The sequence below is a fragment of the Ranitomeya imitator genome, chromosome 5 (genome assembly GCF_032444005.1).
Source record: "Ranitomeya imitator isolate aRanImi1 chromosome 5, aRanImi1.pri, whole genome shotgun sequence".
NCBI classification, from domain to species: Eukaryota; Metazoa; Chordata; class Amphibia; order Anura; family Dendrobatidae; genus Ranitomeya; species Ranitomeya imitator.
In genome coordinates, this window is record NC_091286.1 from 48,648,793 (window position 1) to 48,666,793 (window position 18,001).

At 40.4% G+C, this 18,001-nt stretch overlaps 1 protein-coding gene across 1 annotated transcript in view; it reads right to left on the reverse strand.

Annotated features, from left to right (window-relative positions):
* Positions 1-1,742: 1,742 nt before the first annotated feature.
* Positions 1,743-18,001, reverse strand: part of KCNK12 (potassium two pore domain channel subfamily K member 12) — a 160,837-nt gene continuing 144,578 nt past the window's right edge. Inside the window, exon 4 of the mRNA XM_069767893.1 lies at positions 1,743-2,283. Within this exon, the coding sequence (XP_069623994.1) occupies positions 2,232-2,283 (52 nt within the window). The 3' untranslated portion in view covers positions 1,743-2,231. The remainder of the gene's footprint in view (positions 2,284-18,001) is intronic.

The window sequence follows — 18,001 nt, forward strand, 5'->3', positions numbered from 1 at the left end:
CCATAGAGCTGGGTTATGTCACTTACTAGGAATCACAAATTCAAGCTTATGCCGCCTAGTAGCACCACACGGATTTAGATGATTATAAAGGGTTTGTCCTAAATGTAACCACTTGAATACTGGGCCGTTTTTCCCTGTTCACAAACAGACACATTTCCATATTTTTTTTTCGCACATGCTTTTTTTAAGAGATCTAAAAGTTTTCCTTCTGCGTCTAATCAAATAATTTTTGCCATTTTTTTTTGCGATATGTAGGGCCTTATTTTCATGGAACTATTATATTCTCCATTATATATATATATATATATATATATTTTTTTTTTTTTTTTTTTTGTAGTGCTGTTTTCCTTTTTTCCTATATATATATATATATATGTATATATTATCCTATATATTATTATATATATATATATATATATATATATATATATATATATATATATATATATATATATATATATATATATATATATATTAGGGCACAATGCAAAGATGAAAATTTAAAAAAAGTGTCCCCTTCCTGTTTCTGTAACAATTATTTTTATATATATCGGACATGTGTTGTTGTTTTTTTTGATGGGTGTTAGGCTAATAAGGTATTTTGATTGGCAGATTTTAATTATTTTCCTGCTTCTTTCATTTATTTTTTTTCTCTCCGTTCTCGCAATGTGCCTTGAAATACATAATAGAAAACCTATTATGAGGTATTAGAATATTTAAATACATTTATTTATATCTGATTTTCCCTGTAACCTGGGTCTGATATATTATCCCCAGTTACAGGGAAAATTCAACTCAGCAGTTGCTGCTGCTATTTCCCGACACCTGCCTATCATATGATCATTTGGTCTGGAGGACGTAATCTGTATATACAGTGCTTCTTCTGCACTGTGTATATAGTTATTGAGGAGGCAGAGATGGTAATATACCATTTCTTTCTCGTGCTATTCTTCATGTATTCACACAACAGCTTACTATGAAAAGTCACCTAAAAGGACAGGTATGCTTTAAATGGTCCCTGTTGTTTGAACAAACATAACTGCATAAATTAATAGTACAAGAAAATTTAAGAAACTTTGTAATATACTGTATCGTAGAAATTTCCTTCTGTATCCATGTCTTCTCCTCCCCTCCATGCAACTTGATCTTACGGATCACTCTGAAAAAAATCTCAAATCTATCTTAGCCTATGCAGAAAGAAGGAGGAGGGAAGAGCCGGAAGAGGCACTGGTACAGGTACAGACACACAAACTGTATCCGCTCTTTCCTCCTACTCCTTTCTCCATAGGCTTCAGTGATTTAATGATTTTTCTCACTTTGGAGCTGGATTCACAGCTACACTGCTAGGTAATGTTTAGTGCCGCCCATGCTGCTGCTTCTGAACATGTCCTAGAGAAAGAAGAGCAGGAATCCCTATGTCTGTGTGTGCCGTTTATGGGAGACATTAGAGCAGCTAGTCTGCACCCACTATCTCAGGGTCAACTGAATATTGGACATGCATGCGGAAGGGAAGACTGGTGAAAAATGCAGGCTCCAAGCTCCTCATGCACCCATGACAGCTTTGTCTGAAAACTTATTTGAAACAATAGGTAAGCTTTAAGTATATCTTAGCATTAACTGATGTCAAGTTAAAGCCATAGTAATTTGTTATAAATCTGTATAATACATTTACAATGAGTGAAAGTGCAAAAAAAACTTCAGTCAGTGAAACAATACACTTCTCTGTGTTTTGCTTTTTTTTTATACAAATATCATTTTATCCTTTTATCTCTTTAAATAGCACTTTTACAGCAATATGTTGTAATCATGCACAAAATAAAACCAATTATATGTGGAAAGCATTCTCTTAGTTGCATATTCATTCCATCAAGCACTTTGTGAATAGCAAACACAACAAAAAAATAGGATTTTTTTTTTTACAGTCAGATATCATAAATCCTATATGAACAAAATGAAGATGCCTATAAGGAAAAAAAAACATGTTTTCCTTTTTTTTCCCAAGTAAATATTATCTTTAAAAAAATGTACAAAAGAGCATTGCAGGTATTAAAAATGATATTTTGTGCTTTCGCATGCCATTAGCAAGATAAGGACCTGAAATCTAGAGTTCGTGTCTTCTATACCGCTCTGCAATAGCTGTGTTCTCTGTGACATCTGTAGTTATAGCAAAAAAAAAAAGAAAGAAAAAAAAAATAGAAATACATCAAATATTAAATTCAATAAAATTGCATTCAGTTTCGAGTAGTAGGAAGTCCAAAGCACTGGTTCTTGCTGCTTGAATACCTGTTGCACAAAGAAATATTATTGTCGTTTCATATTTGGTAACTATTTCTTTTTTTTTTTTTTTATTAAATATAAAATATTTTTTATTACATTGCAAGCATAATTTATTTCATAGACATATTAGATTATTATTATTATATTTAAGGGTTTGTCCAAAATAAAATAAAAAAAACAAACAAAGCAAAAAATAAAATAAAATAAAACATGACAGATTTTGTTTTCCTATCTGCTCCAAACCAGTTTATTGGTTGGGTCTAGTATATGGAGGGTAGGAAACAAACTTATATTTTTAAATCCATATATCCCTTACATTTCTGCTTTTCTACATACTCACCAATGTGTTCCATACAGTATGCCAATTAAAAAAATGATGTCCGTCATGCAAAATTATTTGATAAATCATAAAGATATTTCAGCATGTCATGCACACTGTCAACACATGCATGGAGTCACATCGGCACTCGGAGTTCCGCAGTTTGCCGCTGTACCCCTCTTTCGTCTCATCACTTATGTCATCTCGGTAGTATTCATCCTTAGGAGTAATTGTTACGTGTTACGGAACCACTCAGCACTCAGAATATGTTGTGCAGTTATATGTATGTATAATAGGTTCCATGTGAGATGCATCAGCCCACAGGCTGCGCTCCTGGTCAGAGGGGACAAGATATCCCCCTTCTGTCCTCCCCCCACCTTTGTAATTCCCACAGTAAATATTGGCAGGCTCCGGCCCCCTGTGGCTATTGTAATGTATGTCTGGCCTGCCCTCTGTATCTGTGTGATATATTCTGTGTCCTGTGAATAAACTGTTGTTAGACTGGAAATACGTGGAGAAGCAGTGATATTTTATATGCTCCCAGGTAACCAAGGAATTCCAGCCAGCGTCTGTCATTCAGACTCCAACCAAACCAGAGTGTACCTCCTGAAACACGGGGTGGTACTCAAAGAGGTACCCCAGCTTGGTAGTCCCCGTTACAGTAATGATCTTATAGGACAATATCGTTGTGATCTCTGTATGAAATTGGTATAATATGGTAGTACTGTAGCGCCCCATAGAGACTCATGGACTCTGTAGAATTTGGGGGTTGTATTACGCCCTCTAATTCAGTTTTGTGCATCAGTCTGAGTGTGGTTTAAAATGGAAAAAAGAGTTGATTGTTATACCCGCTGTATAGATCTGTATTCGGATAGCTTCCAATAGTGGTTGTCATAAGGAGAATGAAATCTATTATTTAAAGAAAATATGCCAGAACAGTTTCCCATCCTATATTATTTGTATACGCATTTAGCTCTTTCAAAGTCAAATCCATTTATACCTTTACATGACCAATTTGTTCCTTAGAAATCAGTTTTGGGATTAATATGCAAACGACAATGGTAGATCTGAAGCCTCTGTCACTCCAAGTCTATTTCCTGCCCAGCACTGCCTCCTCCTGTTTGATTGATGGCTCATTTGCCTGCAGTCACACTGCAAAGAGGCAGTCAGTCAAGCAGGAGGAAGCAGCACTGGGCTGGGAATAGAGCTGGAGTGACAGAGACTTCAGATCTACCATAGCCCATTAGCCTCATTTACATCTAAATTCCAACCCTGATTTCTCAGTAATGGAGGAACAGATTGGCCATGTAAAGGGATTGCTGGACTTGTCTTTGAAAGAGCTCATTGATGGCTAAAATGACAATATATTTGTAACAACAAGAAACTATGCAATTTAATGTTTATTATAAATCCTCTCTATTCTCAAGAATAGAGTTTTTAAAACTATAGATTATTGCTTGTTTCCTGTATGACCGGCCATGTCAGAGTTGCTAGTCTCCGCGCATTTGCATGCTGTTTGCTATACAGCTTGCAGTCTGAGCTGTCAATCTTTAGGACAGCATTGCCCCTTGTTTAACAGGAAGTCAGGAGGCCGGGGAGCGGTGTACTCCTTAAGAAAGAAGATTAGCACATCCATTTGAATGCATGTATTTGAGGCTAAAATAATTTTTATTTTCATTAGAAATGCACTGCATTGTTTGGCTTTTACTGGCTCCTCGTTCCCCTCCACATTCACCTTTGATGTGGACTGTGGTCATAAAGCAGATCAGAGAAGCTCAGGAAAAGACAGATAAAAGAATTACAAATTCTCCATTAGAATGAGACCATTATACAAGCTCGTTGATCTCTCGGATAACTCATTCTGCAGCCAGCAAAAGGTGCAACGTTTTTAATGAAACCAATTTATAGAAATGGTCTTTAGCCCCAAGTATAGGCATTTAAAAAAAAAATTAGAAAAAAAATGTGTCTACAAAAGATGATCAACCTGTTTAGAGTGTTTTTCTTTCTTTTGCTTTTTTTCCTGGTGCTTCAAAGATGATGTTTCACCAGTTTTAGCTTTTTAAACTGACCACATCATGGAATAGTGGCTGCAGAGCTGAATGAAATATCTTCTTTATTTGTTAAGGTCTCCCCTCCTTTGCAGAGATATTGGCTTTTAAGTTTTAGGTTGGGGTCTAAGTGGTATCGTTTCTCCTTATGGAGAGTGACATACCATCTCTGGCTTGTCAAGGTAAGGAGGCTTATTCGCCGTGCAATGCTCCTCTGGGAAATATAATATGCAAATTGCCTCTTCTGAGAAAAAGAGGACTTAAACTCTATAGCGCCACCTGTTGGAAGTAGCGATTGGATCGCTACTTCCAACAGGTGGCGCTATAGAGTTTAAGTCCTCTTTTTCTCAGAAGAGGCAATTTGCAAGTTTTAGGTTATAATTCATGATAAGTCCATGGGAATGTTACTAAAGAATTGTCTCTGGAGTCATGCACTTTTTCCCCTGCATAGTATTGACCAATCATATGCAGCAAAAAACCATGCCCCCCGAAAAACCATGCCCCCCAAGAACATGTTTTCTCCTGTAAGACATAATGATAGACAGGGCTTTTCTCAACCTTGATCCCTGCGGTTACTATGATTACAAACACCTACAGCTTTCATCTCAGGGAAGTCTGTGTGGGGGGTAGAGGAAATACAACAGAGCTCAGTGTGATTACAAACACCTGTAAGGCTACGTTCACATTAGCGTTGCGCGCCGGTGCGTCGGCGACGCAACGGCGACGCAACGCGCGACGCACCAAAAACGCGCGCAAAAACGCTGCGTTTTGCGACGCGTGCGTCGTTTTTTGACAAAAATCGGACGCACGAAAAATGCAACTTGTTGCATTTTCGTGCGTCTGACGCTAGCGTCGAAAACGACGCACATGTCGAAAAACGCTAACAAAAAACGCACGCGTCCCCTATGTTAAACATAGGGGCGCGTCGCCGCTGCGTCGCCGCTGCGTCGCCGACGCAACAGCGACGCACATTAGCGTAACGCTAATGTGAACGTAGCCTAAATCTGCTCTCACAGTATTGTGGGGGAGAGATGGATATGGCAGCACTATCAGAGGAGAGCTGCTGACCTGTTTGCAATGACACATAGATCAGCTGTACTCCCTGTTCATTCGCACTGACTGCTCTGAGATGAGATGTGGAGGTGTTTGTAATCACACTGCTCTATACTAAACGTTTGTCACAATGTGACACAACCTCACGATTGGTTGGTCACCAGACAGCACTCACACCAGGGGACACCAGGGAAACTTTAACAACGGTGGGCCCTGTCGGTAGGGAACGGGGAATGGACACCTCCTGCACTCACCTGAAGATGTGCCCTGCTCTTACTAACGTTCCTATGTGGGTTCTTTCAACCCGTCACCGACCAGGATACCTAAACCCTCACTTGCCCTGCTCCTATCCCTAAGTGGGGAATTGGCATGTGAGAACACCGGTCCCACCGCTGCACTAAGACAACACAAGGTAAGGTAAGACAGACACTGAAAGGAACAGTGTACTAAAAATACCACACTTAGCTTTCTGCTGCAAAGCACCGCAAATCAAGATAACGACACCAGATCAATCGAACACAACTGTAGAACCACTGCTCTCAGAAAGCTCCTTCTCCCAGTATGGTCGCTGCAGAAAGAACTAACACCAACAGTCACATTAACCCCCGATGGCCTGAAAGGAAAAAAGTTTTAATCTGCCACAGATCCAAAAATGTATCATGACAACATTAGCTCCAGGGTGGGGGGCAGACATATTATTGGTGCAACCTGTCCAGCCATGCAGAGACTGAAGAGGTAAGGAGGCACACATGCACCTGCAAAGTAGATGCAACTGTGCAATGTGATGAGCTGTTTGACTGCAAAGGGTCCATATATTATTTTTGCACAGGGTCCCTCTTCTGTCTGCATCTGCTCTTGCTATAGAGATCAGGGCTGAGTGCACGGCTGCCTGTCATTACATGGCACGCAGGACAAAGCATGTTCTTCTGACCTTCTGGAGGGTGTTCTTTTTTTCTCCTGCATGACACCTCCTACTTAGTCAACCTCATGCCAGGGAAAAAGTATTTGCCCCTACAAACACATTTCTGGTAACGCCCAGTTGGACTTATCGTACTGTAGTTCTCTCACATTTGTGAGTCCTTCAGCTGATTGGTAGTGTCAGGAGTTCGGATCCCAACTGATTGACTGATTGACAAACCAGGGATTCAAGCTTGAGGAGGCTAATTTGCATATTCCAGGTGCCTTCTGGGAAAAGCGAAGAGTCTCCCTAAGCTAGAAGATCGTTGGGTACAGCCGGGACCAGCTGCTTGGAAAGAATCACCAAACCAGGGATTCAAGCTTGAGGAGGCTAATTTGCATATTCCAGGTGCCTTCTGGGAAAAGCGAAGAGTCTCCCTAAGCTAGAATTTTTGCCTGTAGGACATTAATGCAAGAAAGCTTGGCTGAGTAGATTACACAAGAAGGAAAACACACAGCAAGTCAGCAGGATATAGGAGCAACATGGCAGATGTGACAACCTACATGGTGAGCTGCAGCATGTGCTACATGTTGACAGATCGACCAGAAGAAGAATTAAATTTCACCTGTCAGAAGTGTAGACTAGTGGCCCTTTTAGAAGAAAAGGTGCGGGGTCTGGAAGAAAGAATAGCAACTTTGAAACTCATCAAAGAGAATGAAGACTTTCTAGACAGAACAGAAGCATCTCTACTGGTCACAGAAGGTGAAAAAAGTGTCAGAGAACCTCCAAAAGCAGATGAGTGGAAGCATGTGACCAAAAGAAGCAAGAAGACCATGGAGAAATCACCAACCACACAACTGAAGAACCGATATCAAATCTTTGTAGAGGATGAAGATGGCACACCTAAGGATGAAGCAATACCAGCAAGCAAAAAAGAAAAGGGCACACAGCAACAAGTGACAGCAAAAAGTACAGCCAAGAAGCAACGAAGAGTGGTGGTGGTGGGAGACTCACTACTGAGAGGCACAGAAGCAGCCATCTGCAGACCGGACATAACTGCAAGAGAAGTATGCTGCCTTCCAGGTGCGATGATCAAGGATGTGACCGATAGGATACCAAAACTCTTCAACTCCAAGGACGTCCACCCATTTCTTCTGATACATGTTGGCACCAATGACACGGCAAGGAAGGACCTACCGACAATCTGCAAAGACTTTGAAGAGTTGGGGAAGAAAGTAAAGGAACTGGATGCACAGGTAGTTTTTTCTTCTATCCTTCCAGTAGACGGGCATGGCACCAGGAGATGGAACAGGATCCTTGATGCAAACAACTGGCTAAGACGATGGTGCAGACAACAAGAATTCGGATTCCTGGACCACGGTGTGAATTACTTGTACGATGGACTCCTCGCCAGAGACGGACTACACCTCAACAAACCTGGGAAACACACATTCGCCAGAAGACTCGCTACACTCATCAGGAGGGCGTTAAACTAGAAGAAGAGGGGACGGGAAGAAAAACATTAGACTTGAACAAAGAAGATCCAGGAAAACATACTCAGAAGGGAGGTAAGAACATTTCTAAAACAATCCACAGCGAGGAGATTGGAACAAAACAAAATCCTCTAAACTGCATGCTCGCAAACGCCAGAAGCCTGACAAACAAGATGGAAGAACTAGAAGCAGAAATATCTACAGGTAACTTTGACATAGTGGGAATAACCGAGACATGGTTAGATGAAAGCTATGACTGGGCAGTTAACTTACAGGGTTACAGTCTGTTTAGAAAGGATCGTAAAAATCGGAGAGGAGGAGGGGTTTGTCTCTATGTAAAGTCTTGTCTAAAGTCCACTTTAAGGGAGGATATTAGCGAAGGAAATGAGGATGTCGAGTCCATATGGGTCGAAATTCATGGAGGGAAAAATGGTAACAAAATTCTCATTGGGGTCTGTTACAAACACCCAAATATAACAGAAACCATGGAAAGTCTACTTCTAAAGCAGATAGATGAAGCTGCAACCCATAATGAGGTCCTGGTTATGGGGGACTTTAACTACCCGGATATTAACTGGGAAACAGAAACCTGTGAAACCCATAAAGGCAACAGGTTTCTGCTAATAACCAAGAAAAATTATCTTTCACAATTGGTGCAGAATCCAACCAGAGGAGCAGCACTTTTAGACCTAATACTATCTAATAGACCTGACAGAATAACAAATCTGCAGGTGGTCGGGCATCTAGGAAATAGCGACCACAATATTGTACAGTTTCACCTGTCTTTCACTAGGGGGACTTGTCAGGGAGTCACAAAAACACTGAACTTTAGGAAGGCAAAGTTTGACCAGCTTAGAAATGCCCTTAATCTGGTAGACTGGGACAATATCCTCAGAAATAAGAATACAGATAATAAATGGGAAATGTTTAAGAACATCCTAAATAGGCAGTGTAAGCGGTTTATACCTTGTGGGAATAAAAGGACTAGAAATAGGAAAAACCCAATGTGGCTAAACAAAGAAGTAAGACAGGCAATTAACAGTAAAAAGAAAGCATTTGCACTACTAAAGCAGGATGGCACCATTGAAGCTCTAAAAAACTATAGGGAGAAAAATACTTTATCTAAAAAACTAATTAAAGCTGCCAAAAAGGAAACAGAGAAGCACATTGCTAAGGAGAGTAAAACTAATCCCAAACTGTTCTTCAACTATATCAATAGTAAAAGAATAAAAACTGAAAATGTAGGCCCCTTAAAAAATAGTGAGGAAAGAATGGTTGTAGATGACGAGGAAAAAGCTAACATATTAAACACCTTCTTCTCCACGGTATTCACGGTGGAAAATGAAATGCTAGGTGAAATCCCAAGAAACAATGAAAACCCTATATTAAGGGTCACCAATCTAACCCAAGAAGAGGTGCGAAACCGGCTAAATAAGATTAAAATAGATAAATCTCCGGGTCCGGATGGCATACACCCACGAGTACTAAGAGAACTAAGTAATGTAATAGATAAACCATTATTTCTTATTTTTAGGGAATCTATAGCGACAGGGTCTGTTCCGCAGGATTGGCGCATAGCAAATGTGGTGCCAATATTCAAAAAGGGCTCTAAAAGTGAACCTGGAAATTATAGGCCAGTAAGTCTAACCTCTATTGTTGGTAAAATATTTGAAGGGTTTCTGAGGGATGTTATTCTGGATTATCTCAATGAGAATAACTGTTTAACTCCATATCAGCATGGGTTTATGAGAAATCGCTCCTGTCAAACCAATCTAATCAGTTTTTATGAAGAGGTAAGCTATAGGCTGGACCACGGTGAGTCATTGGACGTGGTATATCTCGATTTTTCCAAAGCGTTTGATACCGTGCCGCACAAGAGGTTGGTACACAAAATGAGAATGCTTGGTCTGGGGGAAATTGTGTGTAAATGGGTTAGTAACTGGCTTAGTGATAGAAAGCAGAGGGTGGTTATAAATGGTATAGTCTCTAACTGGGTCGCTGTGACCAGTGGGGTACCGCAGGGGTCAGTATTGGGACCTGTTCTCTTCAACATATTCATTAATGATCTGGTAGAAGGTTTACACAGTAAAATATCGATATTTGCAGATGATACAAAACTATGTAAAGCAGTTAATACAAGAGAAGATAGTATTCTGCTACAGATGGATCTGGATAAGTTGGAAACTTGGGCTGAAAGGTGGCAGATGAGGTTTAACAATGATAAATGTAAGGTTATACACATGGGAAGAGGGAATCAATATCACCATTACACACTGAACGGGAAACCACTGGGTAAATCTGACAGGGAGAAGGACTTGGGGATCCTAGTTAATGATAAACTTACCTGGAGCAGCCAGTGCCAGGCAGCAGCTGCCAAGGCAAACAGGATCATGGGGTGCATTAAAAGAGGTCTGGATACACATGATGAGAGCATTATACTGCCTCTGTACAAATCCCTAGTTAGACCGCACATGGAGTACTGTGTCCAGTTTTGGGCACCGGTGCTCAGGAAGGATATAATGGAACTAGAGAGAGTACAAAGGAGGGCAACAAAATTAATAAAGGGGATGGGAGAACTACAATACCCAGATAGATTAGCGAAATTAGGATTATTTAGTCTAGAAAAAAGACGACTGAGGGGCGATCTAATAACCATGTATAAGTATATAAGGGGACAATACAAATATCTCGCTGAGGATCTGTTTATACCAAGGAAGGTGACGGGCACAAGGGGGCATTCTTTGCGTCTGGAGGAGAGAAGGTTTTTCCACCAACATAGAAGAGGATTCTTTACTGTTAGGGCAGTGAGAATCTGGAATTGCTTGCCTGAGGAGGTGGTGATGGCGAACTCAGTCGAGGGGTTCAAGAGAGGCCTGGATGTCTTCCTGGAGCAGAACAATATTGTATCATACAATTATTAGGTTCTGTAGAAGGACGTAGATCTGGGTATTTATTATGATGGAATATAGGCTGAACTGGATGGACAAATGTCTTTTTTCGGCCTTACTACTATGACTGTTGATAACACATCCCAAAGAAATATCTTTAATATTAGCTCCTAAACAACCTGTGATGTACGTGGTGGGGTGTACATAGAGGACATAGGAGCTGCTTCATACCAGACAGATGCCAACTGCTGTTAACCATTTACATGCTGCTGTCAGTCACTGTGGAGTGTGCATGTGTATTTTTTCTAAAAAGAAACTCATGATCTTATTTGATCCAACACACTCTTTAAGTTTAAGTACATAATGCAACTATTGACTTCCATCATGCTCTAAGTGTATTGGAAATAAATAGCATGAGACTAAAACATGAGTGAATAAATTAAATAATTATTGAGGCCTTCTAAAATGACTCAGGGAAAGTTGACCTGATGTGTCCCTGCCTCTGACTTAATCAAAGATTATTGAATAGAAGATGTGTATTATAAATCTTTATGACAAGCCACAAATAAAATTAATTTCCTTTTACGCTGCTGCTTTCTAAAGCTAGTGAGATGCTGCATTTGTCCTATGTCAACGTTTTTCCTGGTTCATATGCCTTAAATGAATATGTTAATGGAAACGATATTACATGCGATCCATTCATCAGGCACCTGACTTCATCATAATGCTTTTATCTCCTCTCCGTGACACAAGCGATAGCATTAGTCTTTCAAGAGCTGTTGAAGAAAGCTGATGAAAATGGAAAATGGTCCGGAGTAAAAGCAACTCTAAGCTTTCCAAATTACCGCAGTAGAATACTTAACAGGGCTCCGAACAGGAACACATTTCATCATATATCTTAAGTCAATCTGAGAACACTTTTCAGCTACATTGTGTTTTTTTTTATTGCTTTATTGGTAAAATATAAAGCTGGCCATACACCTTCAGAAGATAATGGATGACATCTTTTTCAGCTGACAGCTTAAGATCCAACTAAATATGTAGATGGATGCTCGGCTTGGCTGAGTGTGCATGTGTTTTCCATGATGAGAGGAAAATAATCTACTGACAAAGTAACAGGTATGTTGAAAGGAACAAGGAAACAGGTTGTTAGGTTGGAATGGGGAGTTTTATTTGGATAGATGCTTACCCATGGGTAATGTGACTTCTTGTTCTTTGTTTGAAACAGTTCATTTTTGGAATAGACGGTAAAAGACATTTTTGCGTTACAATCTGTCATTCATTGCCTAGATGATTTTTTGAGCTGCGAATTCTTTCAGAGTTCCATTAGTGAAAGAAAAAATGGAGGGCCCTTGAACTGAGTTAAGTTTTCTGTGTATACTTATTGATTCATTGCAGAATGTCAGTTGCCCGAGGATAAATTGTCCTCGTTAAGACAAGAAATTGACAGAATGCACAGATTGCTTAAAGTGACATTGAAGGAGTTGCAATCCCTGTTAGGGAGGTTACATTTTGCTTGTAGGATAATGCCTATGGGCACAATTTTTGGTCCTAGATTGGCAAGGTGACGGCAGGTGTTAGTGCTCGGCGTTATTATATTAGTTTAAACAAGGAGCATTGGGAATATTTGTTAATCTGGAAAATATTCTTGAAAAGTTGAACAGGAGGTTGTTAATTCAGAACGAGGTTGTTGACAGTTTTGATTGCGACATTTATATAGATGCGGCAGGTGGCGCCTGTTTTGGAGCTGACGCTAGGTTCACATTGCGTTAGTGGGTGTCTGCTAACGGAATCCGTTCCATGGCACAATTCTCGCAATTAACGCTATGTAACGGATCCGTTAGCGCACCCATTGACTGCAATGTGCTAACGGATCGCTAACGTATGCCTTTTTTGGCATGCGTCAGCGATGTCCCGTTATTTTCGGATGGACCTCGAATGCTGCTTGCAGCGTTCAGGGTCCGTTCTTCACGCCCTTCATGCCCGATCTGCGCTAGCGGGATTGCCAAACGCAATCCCTTTTTGGACATTGCGTTAGCGCATTCCGTTAGCGTATCCGCTAAACGGATTGCTCTAACGCAATGTGAACCTAGCCTTATTGTAAGGGGCGGTGGAGTGCTGGCGAATGGCTGGGATCCTGGAAGGAACATAGTTTTCCAAAGAATTTGGCTTTATTGGAGTTGTTTCAAATAGTTGCTGCAGTTTCAATATGGAGGGAAGATTTCAGAAACCGTAAGGTTAGATTTCATGGTGACAATTTTGAGTGTTGTTTCAATTATTAATATCAGTTTAATCTTTGCCGGTAATACGGCTGGTTATATGGAACTAGATCTGCTTTGTCTTGAGTTAAATGCATGGGTCTTGACTGTGCATGTTCCTGAGGTCCAAAACTTCACTGCAGACTCATTATCTCATTTCCAGTGGGATCGTTTCGTATGTAGGCACCAGAAGCGGAGACCTTTGGAGTGAAATGTCCTTTGCATCTATGAAAGCTGGTGCTAGAGGAGCCGGATGACTGATTTGCAACTTGATTTTGTTTCAGACATAGGCTTTGTATGAGGCGGTGTGGTGAGTATGGCACAGCTGGCTGACTTATTGGGGTAATGTAATATCAGAAATTGATAGGATGTTGGCAGTTTTGTTTTTGGTGGTCAGAGCGGTGGATTTGTGTTGGCCGTTAGCGAAGATTAATGTGTTGCAGGTCTTGCCTTCAGTTTTAAGTTGCAGGGAATTAGCAATGTAACAAAGTCTTTCTTGGTTAGGCAGGCTTTAAAAGATTTCATAGGGGGACGGGGGTGAAGGACCAGAGAAGGCCAATATATTTTGAGATTTTGGAAAGGTTAGCAGGGTCACTAGATCATATTTGCAGTACTACTTTTGCACTGGCACTTTTCAGATTGGCTTTTTCCATGGCTTTTTGGGGGCTTTGAGAGTAGGCGAGTTAGTTGCTCTTAGTAAAAGGAAGCCTGGGGATTTGTGTGTGTCGAAGATATTAGTTATTGGTCTGGGTTGTTGTGCTTTGGGATCAGAGATCAAAAAATGATCAGTTAGAATAGGGGAGGTAAGTTGACCAGCATTGATGTGTCCTAAAATGTGTTTAGTGAATTACTGTCAGGTTTGGTTAGGCAGAGTTGGCTCGCTTCAATGTCATGCTGATGGTTTTTATTTATCCCATTTCCAGTTTTCAGCAGTTTTGAGATGAGGTTTACAGGAACTGGGCCTTGATTTATCTGTCTATGGATCACATTCATTTTGAAGTGCTGCTATTACAGAGGCCGCAAATAGAGGTTTGGGCCCGGAGGTTATTATACGATTCATAAGATGGAGCTCGAACAGTTATTTGTCCAATAAGGAATAAATTGGAAACATGCTAATAAATTTGTTTGCTTAAATGCTTATTTTTGTTTTATAATTGTTCTTTACAGGTGGTGTTCCCTTGCTTCCATGGATTTTTGGACACTTGTTTGTGCATTGGGGGGCTCTGCGTGCTGACATCAGGTAGGCAACTAGGTTTTGGCAGAGAACAAGTGATAATTTGGTGGTTAAGATTTAGAGGGATGGCATGGAGTAGGGTCTTACCGGAATTGCAAAAAGCAGCTAGCTGGGATAGGATGCCAGAGATTTTGCTGTTGCATATGGGTGGGAATGATTTGGGGGCAAGGCCAGTTTCTCTAGGTATTTTCACAGTCTGGTCGGATATCATCCCAAAGAATAAATGGAGGTTTGTGCAATGCAAAAAATTAATAGGGCTAGGGTGAATAGGGCAATTGCCACTTTTGTGTTGAGGAACGGGGGTGTGAGGCATCATGAATTGGAATCTGGGGATGGAATTTTTTGACTAATGATGGCATACATTTGAACGCCATAGGGATCGATTTGTGGGCACTTGCTCTTTAAGAAGGAATTGGAAGACCTTTGGCAGCGTTGTGTCACTCACGAGTCTGAGGTGTCTGGGCTGTTCGTGGTGGCTGGAGATCCTTGGAGTTGGTATATATTTTTGGTAGTGGAAGGAGTTATATGGATAATTCCCTTTCAGTATAAAATGGACTAAGGGTTGATCTGGCATTTGGTTGGGCTCTGGATGAGGTTTGACCCTGGGAGCTTGTGGTGTAAGCTACCACGTACTGGGGTAGTATGGTGCCCTCTAGTTTTACAGCTGAGGGTAAAATGGTAGTTTGGTAATTTTAAGTATATGGTGCCAAATCTCTTAGCTTCAAGACCCCCCATCCCCTATCCACGGTATTGTTAATCCTCTTTTCTATGCTCCCTCCTCCCGTGCCATTGACTTTTGCCAGTGACCTATGACTAAAATAGGGAAAAGAGACTTCCTATTTCTATATAGAGTTTAGAAGGATTCAGCAAGTCAGTTATTAATGTGATCAGAGTCAATGTAAGGCGGTCATTTAGGAGCGCTGAGGAGGCAGCCCCAGGGATTAGGGAAGTGCCCGGAACCGCCGCAGCTCCTACCGAAAACCTCCAAAGGAAGATATACACAGGGTTAAAGGTAGAAATCGGTCACAGGAGCGCTGAAAGGAGACACTGACACTGGATAAAGTTTAGCCACAACGCGTTTCAACGGACATGCCGTCTTCATCAGGTGGTAGTTGTTTTTTTTCACCTGATGAAGATGGCATGTCCATTGAAACGCGTTGTGACTAAACTTTATCCTGTGTCAGTGTCTCCTGTCACGCTCCTGTGACCGATTTCTACCTTCAACCCATTAATCACGTGATGTCATAGACTAATGGAAAAGAGAAGAATTAGCTGGGTAGAAAAGCAAAATGTGCAATTGTAAGTACAGTTATATGAAAAAGTTTGGGCACCCCTATTAATCTTAAGCTTAATGTTTTATAAACATTGTTTTTTTTGCAACAGCTATTTCAGTTTCATATATCTAATAACTGTTGGACACAGTAATGTTTCTGTCTTGAAATGAGGTTTATTGTACTAACAGAAAATGTGCAATCTGCATTCAAACAAAATTTGACAGGTGCATAAGTATGGAAACCCCACCAGAAAAGTGACATTAATATTTAGTAGATCCTCCTTTTGCAAAAATAACAGCCTCTAGTTGCTTCCGGTAGCTTTTAATGAGTTCCTGGATCCTGGATGAAGGTATTTTTGACCATTCCTCTTTACAAAACAATTCCAGTTCAGTTAAGTTTGATGGTTGCCGAGCATGGACAGCCCTCTTCAAATGATCCCACAGATGTTCAATGGTATTCAGGTCTGGGGACTGGGATGGCCATTCCAGAACAGTGTAATTGTTCCTCTGCATGAATGCCTGAGTAGATTAGGATCGGTGTTTTGGATCATTGTCTTGCTGAAAGATCCATTCCCTGCGTAACTTCAACTTTGTCACTGATTCATGAACATTATTGTCAAGAATCTGCTGATACTGAGAGGAATCCATGCGTCCCTCAACTTTAACAAGATTCCCGGTGCCGGCATTGGCCACACAGCCCCAAAGCATGATGGAACCTCCACCAAATTTTACTGTGGGTAGCAAGTGTTTTTCTTGGAATGCTGTGTTTTTTGGCCGCCATGCATAACGCCTTTTTGTATGACCAAACAACTCAATCTTGGTTTCATTAGTCCACAGGACCTTCTTCCAAAAAGAAATTGGCTTCTCCAAATGTGCTTTTGCATACCTCAGCCAACTCTGTTTGTGGCGTGCTTGCAGAAACGGCTTCTTTCGCATCACTCTCCCATACAGCTTCTCCTTGTGCAAAGTGCGTTGTATAGTTGACCGATGCACAGTGACACCATCTGCAGCAAGTTGATGCTGCAGCTCTCTGGAGGTGGTCTGAGGATAGTCCTTGACTGATCTCACCATTCTTCTTCTCTGCCTTTCTGATGTTTTTCTTGGCCTGCCACTTCTGGCCTTAACAAGAACTGTACCTGTGTTCTTCCATTTCGTTACTATGTTCCTCACAGTGGAAATTGACAGGTTAAATCTCTGAGACAGCTTTTTGTATCCTTCCCCCGAACAACTATGTTGAATAATCTTTGTTTTCAGATCATTAGACAGTTGTTTTGAGGAGCCCATGATGCCACTCTTCAGAGGCGATTCAAACAGGAGAACAACTTGCAAGTGACCACTTTAAGTAGCTTTTCTCATGATTGCATACACCTGGCTATGAAGTTCAAAGCTCAATGAGGTTACAAAACCAAAAAAAGTGCTATAGTAAGTCAATAAAAAGTAGGTAGGAGTATTTAAAACAGGAAAATTATAAGGGTGCCCATACTTATGCACCTGTCAAAGTTTGTTTGAATGCAGATTGCACATTTTCTGTTAGTACAATAAACCTCATTTCAAGGCAGAAACATTACTGTGTCCAACAGTTATTAGATATATGAAACTGAAATAGCTGTTGCAAAAAAACAATTTTTATAAAACATTAAGCTTAAGATTAATAGGGGTGCCCAAACTTTTTCATATAACTGTACATAGTGCTATATAAATATGATGACTGCAGTATATTAAGAGAATTCAAATTTTAATGGAAGTGCTTCTTTAAAGAGACTTTAGTATTGCTCAACCTTGGGTCTTCTGATCATATAGAAATAATCAATCACAACTGCTGTCAATTTTGTGAAGGTGACCCCCATTTTTCACAGATCAGAATTTTCATCTCTATATTACATATTTCTGAAAATTAATACTATAGAAAAAAAATCTTTCTTTCATGGCACATGATAGAGAATTATTCCTTTGATATTTCTTTTCTGCAGCTGCACAGGGAAATGTTATTTTTACCAAAATTAATTACAGAATTGTGTTTTTATGATAAAGCGATTTTGCTGACATGAACATTACAAAGCGAATGTGACAAACACATCATATGTAGTTTGTAGATCTTACGTAGGAGGGAATCATATAACGTTCAACAGCAGCCTCTAATGGAAGCTAAAAATCCCCGGCTTATTTCTGAATTAATGCTATTTTATTTTTCACTTACAGAGATAACACGTAGGAAACTGTTTACATGGTTTCTGTTACAGACTGTCAGATAATTACTCGG